General features: G+C 39.0%; 1 gene segment (V, D, J or C); it reads right to left on the bottom strand.

Annotated features, from left to right (window-relative positions):
- Window positions 1–1,005: 1,005 nt before the first annotated feature.
- On the bottom strand, window positions 1,006–1,517 carry LOC119819785. The segment is given in 2 exon segments: window positions 1,006–1,334; window positions 1,419–1,517. Coding segments are annotated over 2 exon segments (375 nt in total).
- Window positions 1,518–21,772: the final 20,255 nt, after the last annotated feature.

The following is a 21,772-nucleotide window of genomic DNA, read 5'->3' as shown; positions in this document are numbered from 1 at the left end:
AATATGGATGTCTCTTCTTCCTTCATTATCTAAGTTGATATTGACTAGATGTTTCAAGAATGAATAGTAAGCTGCACCTCAGTTGACTTTCCAATCTTCATGAAACCCACTCTTTTCTTTGGTGTTGTTGGATATAGCTGTAGCAGTGAATTCTGGCTATGAAGTGAGTTTCTAGAAAACACAATGGACTGATTGTGTTCACAAGTATTCAACCATTCAAAAATTGAAACACACTGTAAAATAAAGGTGACCATGAGGTTGACATCCAGTGGCCTGTGAGACTTAATAATGTATCAGTATAGTTCTATATTCTATAAATTTTGAAACTATGGGGCAGGTTTAAGAGACTGGAAAGGAAGTAAATATGAGACCAGGGGATAATGTATAATCTCAGAACCTACCTGAATTAACATATACATACATTGATTTGTTTAATGATTTTTGTGAAATTATATTTAATCATACTTGACCAATTTACAGGAATTATATTCATATGCAGTGCATTTGGACACATATCTAACATTCTAAGAGACTGGAACTTCTACAGGAACACATGGCCAGAGTTAACTATAAACCTGAAGTCATGTAACATTTAAGATTCCGAAGGAATTTTGTTTTCCCAGCAATTATCATTTGGACTGTTAAAAATCATATTTCAGTTTTTTTAAAAACTACCTTCAAAGTGTCCCATTCTCTTAAAATCCAGATATGGATACTTTATTATTATGCTTCATAATCACAGTTTTCACTTTTTATTATTTGATTAATGAAGAAACATTTCAATGAATAAGGTAATTGGAGAAGAGATTGTGAAGGTATGGTGCACACTAGTCATCCTAAATCAGCATCCCTTCATTCACAGAAATAATTTTGAAAAGTTGTTACAAAAAAGTGAGAGAAAAAACAACATTCAGAATGATTGTTTTTGTGAATGTGTTAAGGCTCATCTTCTCTGACATGTTAGACCCAGGGCAGCTTCCTGCTCATCCAGGGTTTCTGACACACTCAGGATGTGGTTGCAACACTGTGTCTTGCACAGAAATAGACTGCAGAGTCTTCAGCTGTCAGGCTGCTGAGCTCCATGTAAGCTGTGCTAGATGATATGTCTGTAGTCAGTGTGGCCTTGCCCTTGAACTTCTCATTGTAGATAGTACCATCACTATTAGGATAAATCCTTCCAATCCACTCCAGGCCCTGTCCAGGCCTCTGCTTCACCCAGTGCATATGGTAGTTAGAGAAAGCATAGCCTGAAGCCTTGCAGGACAATTTCACTGAGGTTGCAGGTCTCCCCAGTTCAGGCCCTGACTGATGTAGTTGTACCTGGGAGTGGACACCTGTGAAGAAATAGACAGATTGTCAGAGACATTGTCACCTCAGTCCTTGTCTTCTCCTCAGATTTGGAATTAGAAATCCCTTACCTGTTGTTGCTGACACAAGGAAGAGAATTATACAACTCCAGCACATGGTGTGGGCCTTGTGTACTCAGTGACTATGGAGAAGACACTGATCATATGTTGTTGTCGGGTGTGGACATTCCTGTATTTACCATAATAGACTCAGGCAATTTGCATATTCAAGAATAGGGGACTTCTTAAATAAGCACCTAGTCCAGTTTGAGAAGGTGAGAGAGGACACTTGAGTCAAGCAAGAGGTTGGTGAAATTCAAGTCCTAATCCAGTCTGAGGAAATGCATATGATATCATTTCCTCAGCTCTGCAGATGTTGTGGGTGTACCAATAAGGTCCTAAGCTGTCAATAAATTTCTGGCCTGAGGGAGTTGCTCCACTTTGTGACAAGGTTGTCATTTTGATTTACAGATGGAGGTTGTGATGATAATGGTGGTGACTGGAACTTTCAAACTTGCTAAATTTTTAAAAACTACACCTTCATATCACATGATGAATATTAGCCATAATAGGTTTCATAGAAAAACTCCCTGAAATGACCTAAAGAAACATACCTCGGAAATATTTGCATATTGATGTTTAATGCAGCACTATCTACCATAAGTTATGGAAATAAACTTCATGTCTGTCAGGAGATGATTGCACCAAGAAGACATGGCTGTATGTGTGACACAACAGGAATAGGTCATCTGAAAGAATAAAGAACTTATATTACCTTTAGGAAAATCAATGTAACTGGAGATAACTGTTTTACTTAAAGTTATCTCTGAAAAACAGATAATATATGAAACTCTAAGTAGTTTTCATATATTGAATAAGTACACAGATCTATTTGTGCAAATATCTATAACTTAAAAATGAAACTGTCTAGCAGAGTATAGCAAAAATAGGAATATCTAGAAAAAAGTATAGGTGTTATGGGTAAATATGCACAGTTGTAAAATGTACAGTTCTTAAAATTCTAAACATATATAAAATTGTTATTTTCATTTTTCAAAATAATTGTTCTTATGCTATAAAATTTTTCTTTATATATAAATTATATTGTGATCATATATATATATATATATATATATATATATATATATATATATATACCCAACTAAGTTCCTGTGATTTTTTTTGGGAGCCTTCCAAAAAGTCTCTGTTTTGTTTCATAATAGCATAGTACAAATCTATGTACACATAGATGTATCACTCCATGGTAAAGAAGGTGATGAAGGAGCCTCTAGAGACCTTCCCAAAAGTGATTATACTTTTCTCAACAGTCATCCAATACCAATAGAGTCAAAGCTTGGAGTTGGCCAATGAAGAAACCCTGCCTATCATGTTGCAATATTTCCTCAAATTTTTATTGTTTTCTCATAAAGTATATCCCAATCAAAGTTTCTTCTTACTCTTCTCTCTCTCACCCATACTTCTGTCTCCCCCAGATGCATCCTGCTCTGTCTCCACCCAGAAAATTGCAGACTTTCCATAAACATCCATAAAACATGGCATAGGAAGCTATAATAGGACCAGGCAAGTACCATATCATCGGCCTGGATGAATCAACCCCGTAGAAAGAAAAGTATCCAACAAGTAGGGCAAAGAATCAGACAGACCACATTTCCAGTGTTAGTAATCCCAAAAGCATGCCAAGATATTCAGCCATAACAGGTATGCTAAAGACCTAAGGCAGTCCTACCAGATCCCTGATTTCCATGAACCCCAATGAGTCATCATTAGTTGATTATGTGGACAGTGATCTCATGATATGTGTGGGGTCTCTGGTTTTTACAATCCTTTCTCCCACTCCTTAGTAGGACTCCATGAATTCCACCTAATAGGACTATGAATCTGTTCTCATCAGCTACTGGATGCGGTCTCCTTGGTCTCAATGATGAAGATCCTGCTAGGTTCCAGTCACAGAACACTCTCCAGGCAGGACAATCTAAGTGCAAATGTGACAATATTGTCTAGAGTTTAGGCTATGAGATAGCAGCATTGAGAAGCAGCAGTGGCAGCATGGAGACAGACAGGGATGATTGTGTGGAGCTATGTGAGAGCTGCTGCAGAATATGAGTGAAGAGAGTGTGTGCTGAGTGAGAGGAAGCATGGAAGAAATGTGAGAGTGAATGAGTGATACTGAGTGAATGAAGAGAATTGAATAATGTAGAAGTGTGTGTGTGTGTGTGAACAAAAGTGTGAGAGAGAGCTGTGTGAAAGAGTTGCTACTATATGTAGGAGATGTGCCTAGGAACTGTGTAAAGTGCTAAATTATGTGAAAGAGAGAAAAATGAAATGTTTAGCTGTGTTTATATTGTAACTGTGTGGATGCAAGGAAAATGAAGCTTTATAGAAAGAAAATGTAGAAGAGAAATGTATATAAAAGAACTATGTGTATCCATGTGAAAAGAGATGTAACTGAATGTAGAAATATGTAACTGTGTGGGAGAGAGATCTTTGTATGTAAAGAGAGATATTTTGTTGTATGTTGTGAATGTAGCTGTGTAGAGACAGATGTTCAGATAGTAATTTTAAGATGAAGTAAAAGAGAAAGTTACCACCAGGACAGCATGCATTTCTTCCTTTTTTTCTTAGGTTACCCACAGAAAATTTGTTTCCTTACTTTCCCCTCAGATAAAGTCTAGCCCCCAATGCATTGTAGATTCTTTACATACCCTGGTGCTGTTGGTTTTTAAAGGAAACTGATATATTTGGGGGAAAGCTCAAGGCTCCAAAGGAAATACTCCCTTCCTTAGTCACTCTCTGCACTTGCTCCTGGGCTGACCCTGAGTTCCTGTGTTCTTGGTGCCTTCTGCTGGAAATGAGCTCCAAAGTTGTTCCTGAGCATAATTCAGGGAGTGTTGTGTGCCTGATTGTGATGTACCTCAGTATGCTCATCACAATAATATTTGGCTGTCACTTCCACAAATACAGAAGTCAACCTTGAGGACAACTGTTCCTTAGATGTGTTTCTAGAGGTGAATGTGAAGTTGCTCTGACCACTCAGTAAGCCACCCCTTAGCTCTAGATGAGGGGATGGACAATGAGTTTAGGGTACACTAGTCAGAAATAGAATTACCTAATTGATCAGAAAACAGAAGACATAAAGTTGAAATGCAGTAATGGAGAGAATTTGATAAAAAATTCAAGCCTATCACTTCTTAGATTTATATGTGCAGTCCTCAAGAAGAGGAGGGGCTTGGACAACTCAGAGTGCTTACCTGTGACAGAGCCTGTATCTTCTGACACTTTTCCTGTCAGGGGTCCACTCCAGCCTCAGTATGAGGGAAAAGTTTATCTGAGGTTCCTGAGCTTAGTCAACAGCTGAACCTGGTAACCATAGAGACTCTTGCTCTCACTGACATGTTCTACATTTTCTTCAGGTGAGATATGATATACTTGTATTAAGAAAGGCAATCACAACAGGATGTTTTATATTTTTAGAGACATGATCAATTCCTAGAGTCTAAATTGGAAAGAGGATCCCCAGAAAACCATCAGATGGATAGGGTGCCCATATAAGAATGAAAATTTATGCATGCCCCTATTTTTTATATTTTTAATACATTTTTATTGATATTTATTGAGCTATACATTTTTCTCTGCTCTCCTCCCTACCTTTTGCCTACCTTTCAGTCCTCCCCCAAGGTCCCCATGCTCCCAATTTACTCAGGAGATCTTGTCTTTTTCTACTTTCTACTTCCTATGTTGATTAAATCTATGTAAGTCTCTGTTAGTGTCCACATTGTTGCCTAAGTTATCTGGGATTGTGGTTTGTAGGCGTGCTTTCTTTGCTTTATGTTCAAAAACCACCTATGAGTGAGTACATGTGATAATTGTCTTTCTGTATCAAGGTTACCTCACTCAAACTAATGTTTTCTAGCTCCATTTTCCTCCAAAATTCAGGCTATCATTGTTTTTTTTTTCTACGTGTAATACTCTATTGTGTAAATGTACCACATTTTTCTTATCCATTCTTTGGTTGAGGCACATTTAGGTTGTTTCCAGGTTCTGGCTATGACAAACAAAACTGCTATGAACATAGTTGATCACTTGTCCTTGTGGCACAATTAAGCATCCCTTGGATATATACCTCAAAGCGGTATTACTGGGTTTTGAGGAAGGTTGTTTCTTAATTTTCTGTGAAATCACCACACTGACATCCAAAGTGGTTGTACCACCTTGCAATCCCACCAGCAATGCAGAAGTGTTCCCATTTCCCCAAAATCTCTCCAGCATAAGTTGTCATCAGTGTTATTGATTTTGGGCATTCTTACAGGTGTAAGATGGAATCTCAGGGTTGTTTTGATTTGCATTTCTCTGATTACTAAGGATGTTGAACATTTCCTTAAGTGTCTTTCAGCCATTTTGGATTCCTCTGTTGAGAGTTCTCTGTTTAGATCTGTACTCCATTTCTTATTAGATTGTGTAATTATTTTGGTGTTCAATTTCTTGAGTTCTTTGTATATTTTGGAGATCAGACCTCTGTCTGGTGTGGGGTTAGTGAAGAACTTTTCCCATTGTGTAGGTTGTTGTTTTGTCTTGTTGACCATCTCTCTTTCTTTACAGAAGCTATTCAGTTGCAGGGGGTCCCATTTATTAATTATTTCTCTCCGTGTCTGTGCTGCTGGGGTTATATTTAGGAAGTAGTTCCCTGTGCCAATTCATTCATGTGTACTTTCCACTTTGTCTTCTATAATGTTCGGTGTGGCTGGCTTTATGTTGACACTTTTGATCTATAAGGACTTGAGTTTTGTGCATGGTGATATATATGGGTCTATTTTCATTCTTCTACATATTGATATCCAATCATGCCAGCACCACTTGTTAAAAATGTTTTCTTTTTTCCATTTGAAATTATTTGTTTCTTTAAAAAAGATAAATGTTTGAAGATGTGTGGATTGATATCCAGGTCTTCTATTTAGTTCCTTTGGTCCTCCTGTCTGTTCTTATGCCAAAACCAGGCTGTTTTTAGTACTGTAGCTCTGTAGTAGAGTTTGAAGTCAGTGATTGTGATGCCTCCAGAAGTTTTGGCTATCCTGGGTTTTTTGCTTTTCTATATGAAGTTTAGTACCATTCTTTCGAGGTCTTTGAAAAATTTTGCTGGGATTTTGATGTGCATTGCATTGATTGCTTTTTTTTTACTATATTAATTCTGCCTACCCAAGAGTTTGTTATATCTTTTCACTTTCTGGTGTCTTCTTCAATTTCTTTCTTCAAAGATTTCAAGCTTTTGTCACACAAGTCTTCCTATTATTTGGTTAGAGTTACTCCGAGATATTTTATGTTATCTGTGGCTATTGTGAAGGATGTTGATTCTCTGATTTCTGCCCCAGCCAATTTATTAACTGTGTACAGTAGGGCTACTAATTTTTTTGAGTTAATCTTGTACCCTGTTACATTGGTGAAAGTGTTTATGAGTTGTAGAATTTCCTTGGTAGAATGTTAGGGATTATTTATGTAAACTATCATATTGTCAGCAAACAATGAGAGTTTGACTTCTTTTTTCCAGTTTGTATCCCCTTTACCTCCTTTTGGTGTCTTATTGCCTTAATTATGTTTAGGTATGTTCCTTGTACCCCTGCTCTCTCCAAGACCTTTATGGTGAAGGGATGTTTTATTTTGTCAAAAGCGTTTTTGGCATCTACTGAGATGCTCCTGTGGTTTTTATTTTTCAGCTTATTTGTATGGTGGATTATGTTGACAGATTTTAAAATGAACCATTCCTGCATCTCTGGGATGATGCCAATTTAAACATGGTGGATGATGGTTCTGATGTGTTCTTGGATTCAATTTGCCAGTATTTTAATTAGTATTTTTGTATCAATGTTCACAAGTGAGATTGGTCTGTAATTCTCTTTCATAGTAATGTCTTTTTGTGGTTTGTATATCAGGGTAATTGTAGCCTCATAACAAGAGTTTGGCAATGTTCCTTCTTTTTCTATTGTGTGGAATAATTTGAGAAGTATTGGTATTATTTCATTATTGAAAGTCTTGTAAGAATTTTGAGTTGAAACCATCTGGACCTTGGGCATTTTATTGGTTGGGAAACCTTTGATTGCTGTTTCTATTTCTTGCAGTTATAGGTCTGTTTAATTTGTATATCTGCTCTGGATTTAATTTTGGTTAGTGATATTTATCCATGATGTTGTCCATTTCCTTTTAGTTTTCAAATTTTATAAAGCACATGTTTCAAAAATATAACCTGATGATCCTCTGTATTTCCTCTGTGTCTGTTGTTATGTTCCCCCTTTCATTTCTGATTTTGTTAATTTGGATATTCTCTCTCTGCCTTTTGGTTAATTTGGATAAACGTTTGTCTATTTTGTTGATTATCTCAAAGAACCAACTCTTTGTCTCATTGATTCTTTTTATTGTTTTCTTTATTTCTATTTTGTTGATTTCAGCATTCAATTTGGTTATTTCATGCCATCTAGTTCTCTTAGGTGAGTTTGCTTCTTTTTGTTCTAAAGTTTTTCAAATGTTCTATTGATTCACTAGTGTGCGATTTTTCCAGCTTCTTTATCTAGGTGTTTATGCTATGAACTTGCCTCTTAATACTGCTTTCATTATGTCCCATAAATTTTGGTATGGTATGTGGTTATTTTCATTTGTAATATCCAGAACATAGAGACAATCTAGATGCCCCTCAACCAAAGAATTGGCTAATAAAATGTGGTTGTGAGCCTTTCCTTTAATGGCTGAGCCATCTCTCCAAAGTCAGCTGAACTGGGACTGAACGAGCATGTAATCAGACCAGACTCTCTGAATGTGGCTGACAATGAGGGCAGACTGAGAAGCCAATGATAATGACAGTGGGTTTTGATTCTACTGCATGTTCTGGCTTTTTGGGAGCCTAGTCTGTTTGGATGCACACTATCCTAGACCTGGATGGAGGGGTAGGGCTTTGGACTTCCCACAGTGCAGGGCAACCTGACTTCTCTTAGGACTGGAGAGGGATGGGGAGTTGGGGAAGTGGGATGGAAATGATAGGATGGGAGGAGGTGGAAATTTTTAATAAATAATAAATAAATAAATAAATAAATAAATAAATGCAATTGAATGACAAAAAAGAAGAAATTTTAAAAGAAGTAAGAAAATGCTCTGGGATTTGCTTTCTTCTAGAGCTGTTAAATCCACAAACATTCATGGTCAGAGTGTAATAAACTGATCAAAGCAGAAAAAAAAAAGAAAATGAGGTACATTCATGCAATAAAGTACTACTCAGAAGTAAAATTAAAAATGACATCTTGAAATTTGCATGCAAATGGACAGAAGTGGAAGAAAACATCCTGTGTGAGGTAATCCAGACCCAAAAAGATGAACATGAAATGTACTCACTCTTAAGTGGATAGGAGTTGTAAAGCAAAGAATAACGAGCCTGTAATTCATGACCCCAGAGAAGTTAGATTACAAAGAGAATAATAAGAGAAACATACATAGACTACAGTGAGAAGGGGAAGTAGACCAGATCTTCTGAGAAAATTGGGAGTGTGTATTGAGGGGAGAAGGGCTTTTGTGGGGAGGGATTTATTCCTGCCTCAAAGCAATATGCTAGACTTCATTGATTCCCCATGTGAAGCCCTACCCTCTCTGAGGAATGAATGGGAGTGGAATGAAGGTGAGCATGGGTGGAGGGAGCAAGAAGAGGGGAATGAGTGGTAACTGTGAATGATATGTAAAATGAGAAAAAAAGTGTGTTTTTTAAAAAATTAAATCCTTTTTAATATCAAAAATTGTTATAGAGAAATGGTTTGAGGGTCATTTATCTATAGAAATAATAGATGTTATGACAAATACGTATAAAATGATATTCTTGGCCTGACAGGCTCATTGTATGAAAACAATTCTCACCACCCCTAGTTTAGACTATGACTTTAGTAATGGATGGATGGGTGCCTGTCCACTGCTTCTCATATCCAAAGCATTAACACCTTAAAAACAATATTCTTATCATCAGTTTATCAGACAAGGTAATTTCCAAACAGTGGCCAAACAGCTTGCCTGCCCTCAGGTAGTTAACAATCAAAGTAGCCAAGCTGCTATAAGAACTTGGAATAAAGTTCTTGATATTAATACACCCAAGACATCTTTCCCACTATAGACAAAAGCTACAGATCTTTCTATAATTTTGTAGGTCATCTATAACAAGCTGTAGAGCAGCACATTGACAATAAAGAAGCTGCTTATGCCTTGTCACTTCATCTCCTTATTGAAATACAAATTTTATCTGTACAAAGATTCATTGTGTAGTTGCTAATGCCTCTCCTACTATTGTTGATTTTATATAAGCATGCCAAAATGATGGCACAATGAGAAGGTAAGATTCTGGCAGTTTCCTTGTAGCTTCCTAAATGTTTCAAAAGGGGAGGGAAATAAAAATTCTCAAAAATAATAGAAACAAAAACTTGACAATCAGCCCAGGACAGCAAGCCTTCCTCTAACATACCTGCAAAATGCAAAATGCACTTTCACTGATCCATTTCAGTGTCAATCTAGATGTGGTGACAAAGACAATGCAATTTCAGGAAGCAAGCGAATGAGCAACCAGGGCTCTTGATGAACAGGACCAGGCCTCTTATATTCCCGGGTTGGAATCCTACTGCTGTGCCCCCAATGCTATCTATGGAGAAGCCCAGTTTGCTGCCAAAGTAGCAGAGTCCATAGCCTCAGGATTCCACAGCTTGACACTCAGCTCTATCCTTCATCCTAAAAGAGTAAGAAATTTGATTGCTACTGGCAAAAGCAATTCATGACCACAATGTATTAGTAACTAAAGACATACAATTTGATTTCATAGAAGAGTTTTAAGAACCTAACCCAACATCTATAGTGAACCCTTCCAACAAACTGCCATTGTTTGTTTGTAGGAAATCAAACTGGACTATGAAAGGGGCTTTTGTTTGCCCAAATGCTGTTGATTTGTTTTATACTGATGTGATGATAACTTATTCCCAGCTACTTCAACAACTGTTCCAGTCCCTATGATTTAAGAGGTATTTATATCATAATGTATTGTTACAGTTTGTCCTATTTGCTTAATAAAAAAGAATCATGTCAATGGAGGTAGTGACTGGTAAACATCTGGTCCAGTTATGGCCTGCTAAGACACATCCTGAACCAGCATCACTTCCTTCCCAGCAATCCTTTTGAAAAGGTGACAAAGACCCAAAAAGACAGATTTGACAGACAAAGGGACACGCCTAGTGATTATTTCTCCACAAATCTCCAGGCTAATCTCTCTGTCATCTCAGACTCAGGGCAGTTTCCTTCTTTCCAGGGTTTCTGACACACTCAGGATGTAGTTGCAACACTGTGTCTAGCACAGTAATAGACTGCAGAGTCCTCAGATGTCAGTCTGCTGAGTTCCATGTAGGCTGTGTTGGAGGATGTATCTGCAGTTAGTGTGGCCTTGCGCTGGAACTTCTAAGCATATTTAGTTTCACTGTCCTCTGGATCAATCCATCCAATCCACTCCAGTCCCTGTCCAGGCTTCTGCTTCACCCAGTTCATAAAGTATTCTGTGAAGCTGTATCCTAAAGCCTTGCAAGACATCTTCACTGAAGCCCCAGGCCTCACCAGCTCAGCCCCAGACTGCAGCAGCTGGATCTGTGAGTTCACACCTGCGGAGAGAAAGGCAGAGTGGATGCCATTTTCACCTGTGAGTGAGAAAATATGTATCTGGGGAGAGTGTTGCCTGTAACTGCTGCCAATAGCAAGAGGACAATATAGCTCCATCCCATGGTGAGGACCTTGTGTGCTCAGTGACTGTGAAGAGGACACTGATCATATGATGTTACAGTGTGTGCATCCCTGTATTAACTAACTACCATAAGCTCATGTGATTTGCATATTCATGAACAGGGAACTTCTTAAATAAGGACAAGTCCAGTTGCAGTAAAAGGAGGTAGAGGGCACCTGGGTCAGGTAGCAAGATGTTGAGGTTCAAACTGTAATCTTTTCTGGGTAAATAATCTCATACTTCTTCCCTGAGCACTGTACAGACCCTCTGTCAATCACATCATGGCCTAAGATCTCAATTGATTTCAAGCCTGAAACAGTTACTTTGCCTTGAGACAAGGTTATCAGATTGATTTATAAGAGGTGACTGTGATTATGAAGATGATGGCCATTAGTAATTCCAAAACCTGCAAAATTATCAGAATTTGTAGCCTCCTTTCAGATATATTTATATTTGCTTTTGCACCTTGTGGCATAAAAACTGACATAAATGACCAAAAGGCAACATACCATAGAAACATTTGTATATCAAAGTTTATTACATCACTTTCTCTGATAACTGAATTATGGAAACACATATAATTGTAAACAGATGATCCCAGCAAGAAAATGTATTTATATATTCAATACAACAGAAATATTTTATCTAAATGGAATAAAGAAATGTCATCACTCTGAGGAAATTCAATGCCACTATAGATAGCTATATTAGTTAAAGATCAACTTGGAAATGTAGACATTATAAGATTATTTCATTATTAGTCTTCAAACTGGTGAGAAAACAATTACATATACCAATACATAAAAATGTTTAAAAGAGCCGGGCGGCGGTGGCGCACGCCTTTAATCCCAGCACTCGGGAGGCAGAGGCAGGCGGATCTCTGTGAGTTCGAGACCAGCCTGGTCTACAAGAGCTAGCTCCAGGATAGGCTCCAAAGCTACAGAGAAACCCTGTCTCGAAAAACCAAAAAAAAAAAAAAAATGTTTAAAAGAAACAGTCTAGCATAATAAGTGGAAAAACAGGTGGGTCAAGAAATTAAAGAAAATTACAGGAAAATTACATAATCTACAATATCAATTTGAGTGAAAATTCTAAACAATATTAAAATACTTTCGGTTTTCAAGATTATTTTGCTTATTCTTTAATTGTTTATTAATGTATGATATATATTATGATCAAATCTACCACAAATATGTCCCTCTGGCTCCACTTGGGACCTTCCAATTAGTCTCTTTCCTAAATTCCTGACCTCTTTTCTTAATTAAAACTGTTAGTCCAATCAGTGATATATGCACACATAGAGGTGGGATCATTCACAAGTACATAGAGAACCTAAAGACCGTACAAAGAAAAGTGATTAATTTTCTTTGTCAGTCTTGAAAAGCAAACAGACTTCCACGTTTGTGTGGGCTTTTATAAGTCCCTCTTAATCATTTTGTAATATTTTAAAATATTATTGCATTTTATTTAATGGTGAGAGCAGTGCACACATGCACCAAAGGGGGATGCATTTACCCCTGGGGCAATTTAAGAAATTAAATTTTTATATTCTACAATGTGGCTGCAAGCAATCAAAATAGTATTGTCAAGTCTCCCAGTAGATACCTTTACATGTTCAGCAATTTCACAGGCTCTCAGTCTGTCTTTGTGTTTGACTGAATTTGTTCATGTATTGTGCTGGAATCTATAGTGACTGTTAGCTCATATGTGCAATGGTCAAGTCAAGTATTAACATTAGAATTCCAAGACTTTCTGCCCAATATTCTAGATCTTACATTCTTTCCAGTGCCTCTTTGTGATGATCATTGTGCTTTAGGTGGGAGGATAAATGACTCATCTGAGATTGTGTACTCAAACATTATTTTCAGCACTTTGAATAGACATGAATGTCTGCATTAATCATGAAACACAGCACAGAAAAAATTCTGAGATCAAGGCTGAGAATAGCATCAACGTATTGGGAATAGATATAGATATTTTTAAGACAGTTTGACAATATGGCCATTAGAAATACAAGTAGGATCTACTAGGTAAGTAGTATGTCACATCCAGTCATGGGTATTTTTTAACATGTTTACCAAGAATGAATACTTTCCTATGAATCTGACAACAAATCCAAGTAGAAAGTAGTTCATTATTACATAACTATTAGGCACTAGTAGATACATATTAGCTAAAGTCTGATATTGTAGATCAAGAGGTGTGCTACTGTATAAGATTATTGATGCCTTTTCTCTTCCTTCAGGCTGTTAACACATTTCTGCACTAGAAAACTTACCAAGCAGGGACAATTTCCTGTTCAGTTCAATGTTGGTTTCTCTAGGCCCTACAACTAAAGTCCTCAACTCACAGTGAAATGTAGATTGAATCAAATTTGTTGTTCTCTTTTTACCTGAGAATGATTATAAATAAGAAAACTACAGCAAAAGCAGGTATGAACTGGGGAAAGATTGTTTACAGGTTGAGATAAGAAAAAATTAGTGTAGTTACATGAATGAATTTGTCTTCAGATTTGGTGTGGTTTTATAGATCCGTTGATACAGTATTGTTATCAAAAATTATATTTTAAGGAAAATTGTATGAACTAGTGATATGTAGATAAACTTGTCATTCAGTTATTAGCATTGCTCCTGTGGTCTTTCTGATCATGTTCTGTGGATATAAGAGATAAGATGGTTCCAAAAATATGAGTTAGACAGCTCATGAATGAGATTTGGAGACCATGACATCTGCTACTGAATAGGATCCTTGATGTCTTTTCTGTCCCTTCTGGCTGCCTAGCTTCTTGTTACACAAGAAAAATTACCATGCAGGGAGAATTTTCTGTTTATTACAAATTTGGTTTCTAATTAACTAATCAGTATTTGAACACAGATACCTGCATGGGTAAACTGTCCTGCTCCCAGAAACCATGAACACCTCTGTATGGTCACAAGACAGCTCTCAACAATTTTTTTCTCATTTTTTTTTATTTTTTTTTATTTTTTATTTTTCTCATGGTTTATTTTTTTATGTTTAAAAATTTCCATCTCCTTCCCTCCTCCTCCCCCCTCCCTCCCCTCCTCCTCCCCCTTCCCTCCCCTCCTTCTCCCCCTTCCCTCCCCTCCCCTCCACCCATACCTCCCCTCCCTCCCTCTCAAGGCCAAGGAGCCATCAGGGTTCCCCACCCTATGCAAAGACCAAGGACCTCCCAACTCCCCCCAGGTCCAGGAAGGTGATCGACCAAGCTGAGAAGGCTCCCACAGAGCCCGTCCATGCATAAGAATCAGAGCCCAGAGCCATTGTCCTTTGCTTCTCAGTCAGCCCCCACTGTTGGCCACATTCAGAGAGACGGGTTTGGTAGCATGATCCATCAGTCCCATTCCAACTGGAGTTGGTGATCTCCCATTAGTTCTGTCCCACAGTCTCCATGAGTGAACGCACCCCTCTCGTTCCTGACTTTCTCTCTCATGTTCTCGCTCCTTCTGCTCCTCATCAGGACCTTGGGAGCTCAGTCCAGTGCTACAATGTAGGGCTCAGTCACCTTCCCCATCTGTCGCCAGCTGGATTTCCATCTCCTCCCTTCCTCCTCTCCCTTCCCTCCCCTCCCTTCCACCCATACCCCCACTCCCTCCCTCTACAGACAAAAGAGCCATCAGGGTTCCCTTCACTATGTTAAGTCCAAGGTCCTCCCAACTTCCCCTAATTCCAGGAAGGTGAGCAACAAAACTGACAAGGCTCACAGTGAGCCCATCTATGCTGTAGAATCCAAGCCCATCGCCATTGTCCTTGGTTTCTCAGTCCTCCTCCTCTTCCATCAGCCACATTCAGAGAGTCCAGTTTGGTCGCCTGTTCCACCAGTCCCATTCCAACTGGACTTGGTGGTCTCCCGTTAGTTCTGTACCACCGTCTCAATGGGTGAACGCACCCGTCACGGTCCTAACTTCCTTGCTCATGATCTCCCTCCTTTTGCTCCTCATCAGGACTTTGGGAGCTCAGTCCGGTGCTCCAATGTGGGGCTCTGTCATTTTCTCCATCCAAAGCCAGGTGAAGGTTCTACAGTGATATGCAAGATATTCATGAGTACGGCAATAGGATCTGAACATTTCTGGCTCCCTCTCCTCAGCTGCCCAAGGAACTAGCTGGGGGCATCTTCCTGGACACCTGGGAACCCCTCTAGAGTCAAGTCTCTGCCAACCCTAGAATGGCTCCCTTAATTAAGATATATAATTCCTTGTTCCCATATCCACCTTTCCTATATCCCAACAATTCTATTCCCCCAAGCACTCCCCATCCTCCACTTCATACTTTTCTCTCCCCATCCCCCCATTTCCCCATCCCACCCCACCCCCAAATTCCCATTTTTTGCCTGGAAATCTTGTCTACTTCCAATGTCCAGGAGGATAACTATAGGTTTTTCTTTGGATACACCTTCTTATTTAGCTTCTCTAGGATCACGAATTATATGCTCGATGTCCTTTATTTATGGCTAGAAACCAATTATGAGTGAGTACATCCCATGTTCATCTTTTTGGGCCTGAGTTACCTCACTCAGGATGGTGTTTTCTATTTCCATCCATTTGCATGCAAAATTCAAGATGTCATTGTTTTTTACCGCTGAGAATTACTCTACTATGTATATATTCCACACTTTCTTCATCCATTCTTCCACTGAAGGGCATCTAGGTTGTTTGCAGGTTCTGGCTATTGCAAAAAATACTGCTATAAACATAGTTGAACAAATGATTTTGTAATATGATTGGGCATCTCTTGGGTAAATTCCCAAGAGTGGGATTGCTGGGTCCTGGGGTAGGTTGATCCCGAATTTCCTGAGAAACCATCACACTGCTTTCTAAAGTGGTTGCACAAGTTTGCATTCCCAACAGCAATGGATGAGTGTACCCCTTACTCCACAACCTCTCCAGCAAAGGCTATAAGAAAGAAATTGAAGAGGATACCAGAAAATGGAAAGATCTCCCTTGCTCTTGGATTGGGAGGATCAACATAGTAAAAATGGCAATTCTACCAAAGGCAATCTATAGATTTAATGCAGTCCCCTTAAAGATCCCATCAAAATTCTTCACAGAACTTGAGAGGACAATAATCAACTTTATATGGAAGAACAAGAAACCAAAGATAGCCAAAAAAATCTTATACAATAAAGGAACTTCTGGAGGCATTACCATCCCCGACTTCAAACTCTATTACAGAGCTACAGTATTGAAAACAGCTTGGTACTGGCATAAAAACAGAGAATTCGACCAATGGAATCGAATAGAAGACCCGGATCTTAATCCACAAACCTATGAACACCTGATTTTCGATAAAGGAGCTAAAAGTACACAATGGAAGAAAGAGGGCATCTTCAACAAATGGTGCTGGCATAACTGGATGTCAACCTGTAGAAGAATGAAAGTGGATCCATATCTATCACCATGCATAACACTCAAGTCCAAATGGATTAAAGACCTCAATATCAATCTGAACACACTGAACCTGTTAGAGGAGGAAGTGGGAAGTACTCTACAACAATTGGGCACAGGAGACTGCTTCCTACATTCAGACCCAGCAGCACAGACATTAAGGGCAACATTGAATAAATGGGACCTCCTGAAGCTGAGCAGCTTCTGTAAAGCAAAGGACACTGTCACTAAGACAAAAAGGAAGCCTACTGACTGGGAAAAGATCTTCACCAACCCTACAACAGGCAAAGGTCTGATCTCTAAAATATATAAGGAACTCAAGAGACTAGACTTTCACATGCTAATTACCCAGTTAAAAAATGTGGCACTGAACTGAACAGAGAATTCTCAACAGAAGAAGTTCTAATGCCAAAAGACACTTAAAGGCATGCTCAACCTTCTTAGCAATCAGGGGTATGCAAATCAAAACAACGTTGAGATACCATCTTACACCTGTCAGATTGGCTCTCTACGATTTAATAATCAGGGAGGCCCCACATGTGTTGAGAACAGTATGAGGTATTGCCAATGTTCTTACTTGTCTACATTAGCTCAATAGTTAGACCTTGTTTCTGAGAAAGAATTTAAAATATGAATGAATCTTTTTTTTTTTTTTTTTTTGGTTTTTCGAGACAGGGTTTCTCTGTAGCTTTAGAGCCTGTCCTGGAGCTAGCTCTTGTAGACCAGGCTGGTCTCGAACTTCCAGAGAACCGCCTGCCTCTGCCTCCCGAGTGCTGGGATTAAAGGCGTGCGCCACCACCGCCCGGCTTAATATGAATGAATCTTAAGAGCTAGAAGTGGTGCATAACTCTAAAGAAAGAGTATCTTCCAGACACTACAGGACTGATGCACATATAAAATCACAGACTAAAAAGCATGCCAAGTCTGCACAGAGTAGATCCTAATGGGGTTCCAGTGTGGAGAGAAGAACATGTACACTGGATTTCATCCCCTAAGCAAGAAGTTCTATAATTGATACTTCCTTGCAAAGGAAATGTTTGTTTTATCTGTTGAAGTATTATTGAGTGTACTTACTTCATTCAGGACTGCACACAATCTTGCAGTAGATGGCTAACACAGAATGAATGCAATATTTTACAGATATTTTCTCTGATTTCACATTGTGCATTATTTCTTCAGTCTTACTTAACTTTTACCTATATAATATTGCTTCATTTTGAGCGTCATTATGGGTTATATGTCTCTCAGTTCCTGTTTTTATTCTTACATGAATGTTTTTTATTTTAATTTTTTTCACTGTTTGCTTTCTGCAGAGAGAAGGAGAGGGTGTGAATTTGGGAAGGGGATTCAATAATCAGAACATATTCTACATTTTTTCAAAAACTGTATAAAGTAAAAAGAACTGAATAAAATTTTAAAAGAATATACAAACCCATGAGAAGTTTGACAAGGAAACTATTATATATGACCATGGAAGCATCTTATGTCAGTCACAGCTGGTGCAAGTCAGTTAACAGACTTTAAGGAAGGAAACCACAGAGGATACAAAATCCCCTCCACACTTCATGCAATCTCTCTAATGGGGATTCTTAGTTTCCTTCTGCCCCCTGCTGGTCCTTTGCTCCATTGCAAGCTCATTTGTCATGGATTGCACTGAAATTGCAGTCTGGTTTAATTTGTAACATAGGCATTAAATACAGCTGCATATGTAAATGGATTTTTGATTAACCTGGAAATGCCAAATATATGTTTCAAAAATTGATTTTATGTTATGTATATAAAATTATCAATGACTCTCTCAAAACTAGGTTTCACTCTGGTGACAGTTGTATGTATCCAACTCTAGCAATTCCACTTTGTAACATGGTGACCAAAGGAAAGAGAAGAATCTTGGCTGCCCTCATTATTCTATAGCTGGGGCAGAACACCTGAAGTCAGAGGATCACACAGTCTTGAGCTTAGTTCATGCTCCCACAAAAGCCAACAGGACAGGAGGCACCACTGTGGTACCTATAGATCAGTTAACAACTTCAGAAAAATATATGAAGAAGGAAGTAGAAATCTAATGAATGTGTTGGTAGATATTGCTGGATGATCAGATGTTACAGTCTACCATAGCCTGGCAGCATTCTCTAAGCTGGGCAACATGGAGGTCTTGCTCCACACAGCAAAAGTTTCCTGCTTTCTACTTAGGCTGATCTGGGACATGTCTTGAGGCACAGGATTCCTGACTTATCTCAAGGGTTACCCTTAACACTTCTCCTGCAAGTGTCCTTCCTTTGATGACAGACATAGTAATTAGGCAAGTGCTCTAGAAATTTTGATAGGGACATGCTTCTGCTATTTTAACTGTATGATAGAAGCTTGCAACTTAATGAAAATCATGGTATCTCCCCAGACTTCCCAGTTCTCCATACTTCCATACCCTGGAATAAAGTTGAGCTTTTTCATCAAAAGCAATATCCCAGAGGGCTGTCTCCATTCCCATTAAAGGCCACTTACACAGCTTTCTTTCAAAACTTCTTTCCCTTTGTACTCAAGGCCTGTGGACAACAAGCCAGGATGGATAAGAGGACACTCACAGGATGTATACCGTGCCTCAATCTGTTTCTCATGCTGCACTTTTGACTGGGCTCATAAGTATGGTTCCATTCTACCTTGACTCAGTTTTGGTTAACAGTTCAAATACGAGATATGGCTAATATCTAGACCTGGCATTTCATGTATGAAGAAGTAGATCTCTTTAGATAGTAGCTGGCAGAGAATATGTTAGTAAAGCTTTTTAAAAGCTGAATGTTTTCTCCCAAGCTGTTGCGATGCTTGGGATATAGGAAGGGTGGATATGTGAGCATGGAAAAATATATCTTAATTAAGGGAGCTATCTTAGGGTTGTCAAGAGACTTGACTCTAGAGGGTTTCCCAGGTGTCCAGGAAGATGCCCCCAGCTAGTTTCTTGGGCAGCTGAGGAGAGGGAGCTGGAAAAGGCCAGATCCTATTGCCATACTCATGAATATCTTGCATATCACCATAGAACCTTCATCTGGCAATGGATGGAGATAGAGACAGAGTCACACATTGGTGCACTGGACTGAGCTCCCAAGGTCCTGATGAGGAGCAAAAGGAGGGAGAACATGAGCAAGGAAGTCAGAACCGTGAGGGGTGCGTTCACCCACTCAGATGGTGGGACAGAACTAACAGGAGATCACTAAGTCCATTTGGAATGGGACTGATGGAACATGTGACCAAACCGGACTCTCTGAAAGTGGCCAATGGTGGAGGCTGACTGAGAAGGCAAGGACAATGGTGATGGGCTTGGTCTCTACAACATGGATGGGCTCTGGGTGAGCCTTGTCAGTTTTGTTCCTCACCTTCCTGGACCTGGAGGGAGTTGGGAGGACCTTGGACTTAACATAGAGAAGGGAACCCTGATGGCTCTTTGGCCTGGAGAGGGAGGGAGTGGGGGTATGGGTGGAGAGGAGGGGAGGGAAGGGGGAGGAGGAAGAGAGGAGATGGAAATTTTTAATAAAAAAGAGAAAAAAAGAAAAGTAGCCAACCAAGCCACAAGAAGCAAGCCAGGAAGCAGAGGTTCTTCTTTGCTTCTGCTCTAGTCTCTGCCTCTCAAATTCTGTTTTGATCTCCCTTGATGCTAGACTGTAAACCAAACAAATTCCTTCATCACCAAGTTGGATTGGGTCATAATGTTCACCACAGCAACAGAAAGAAAACTAGGACATTAGCTCATTCATTCACAGAATTCAGCCATTTGAAAACATCTAGCGAACCTCTGCTATGTATCATGCACAGGCCCAGGGAATAATTTTTAAAATAAATGAAAGGATTCTAACATCATAGGGCTTATAATGCAGCAGTTGGATATTTAGAAAACAAGTAAATAAAATATTTTAAATTCTCAGATATTTACTACCATTTTTGTTGCAGCAAAAGGCCTTAGCCAAAAATACTAGAGAATAACTGTGTATGTCTAGTTATTCAGCGAACTTCATGTGCTTTCTAAAGTCCTTGATTAGCAGAAATCTACAAGAATTAGAAGTGTCATCTGTGAAAGTTTGAGTGGAGAGGCTAGAGAGATTGCTCAGTGGTTAGAAGCAGTTACTGTTCCTGTAGAGGACTCGAGTTCAGTTCCCTGGTTAAAGTTTCAGGAAATGTGATACCTCAGGTTTTAGCAGGCACCTCATTTGCACAAAGAATGCACAAATAATACCTTTAAAACTTCTACTTGGAGAACATTCCAGGTAGTAGCCAGAAATCCTTCCATATAAAAACATGAGTGTAAATGACATATATGTATATGAACTTCGGTATATAGGGTACAAGTGCTAAAGAAATAACTGTTCACCCATTGAGACGGTGGGACAGAACTAACAGGAGATCACCATGTCCAGTTGGAATGGGACTGATGGAACAGGCGACCAAACCAGACTCTCTGAATGTGGCTGACGGTGGAGGAGGACTAAGAAACCAAGGACAACGGTGATGGGCTTGAACTCTACAGCATGGATGGGCTCACTGTGAGCCTTGTCAGTTTGGTTGCTCACTTTCCTGTACATAGGGGGAGTGAGGAGGACCTTGGACTTAACATAGTGAAGGGAACCCTGATGGCTCTTTTGCCTGGAGAGGGAGGGAGTGGGGGGTATGGGTGGAAGGGAGGGGAGGGAAGGGGAGGAGGAGGAGGGGAGCAGATGGAAATTTTTAATAAAAAAAGAAGAAAAAGAAACAAAAAAAGAAATAACTGTCATAACAAGCAAGTTTTTAAGGCCAAAGTAAGAAGTTTCAAGTGTGATTTCTACTAAGTAGAAAGCTAGTGATGGATTTTGAATGTAGAGAAGATAGATATGATAGTATTTCAAAAGATCACATTTCTGAGATTCCAAAAGGCAGTCAAGACTGTCAGAAAAGAACAGTTTGGTCTTTGAGAAAGAACAAACAAAGCTTAAACTAGAGATAATAAAGAAAAGATGAGAAGGTTGGTCTAGGGAAGTAGATTTGCTGATGGAGTTAAAAACGTGTGAACTAATACTTTCTAGAATACGAGTGAAAAGATCAAGGTGATTTCTTACATTTTGATCATGGCAACTTTGTGGAACAATTGGGAATTTACTACAATGAGAAAGGTAGAGGAAATGTTTTTGTAAATTTTGAGATTCAATTATCTCTTAAAGATCTATGTGAAGATGTAAAAATTTGAAGTTAGTCACAGCTGTAAATAAATATTT

This window comes from Arvicola amphibius, chromosome 7, assembly GCF_903992535.2.
Source record: "Arvicola amphibius chromosome 7, mArvAmp1.2, whole genome shotgun sequence".
NCBI classification, from domain to species: Eukaryota; Metazoa; Chordata; class Mammalia; order Rodentia; family Cricetidae; genus Arvicola; species Arvicola amphibius.
The sequence above is the reverse complement of the archived record's forward strand: the minus strand, read 5'-3'. Positions and strand labels throughout refer to the sequence as shown.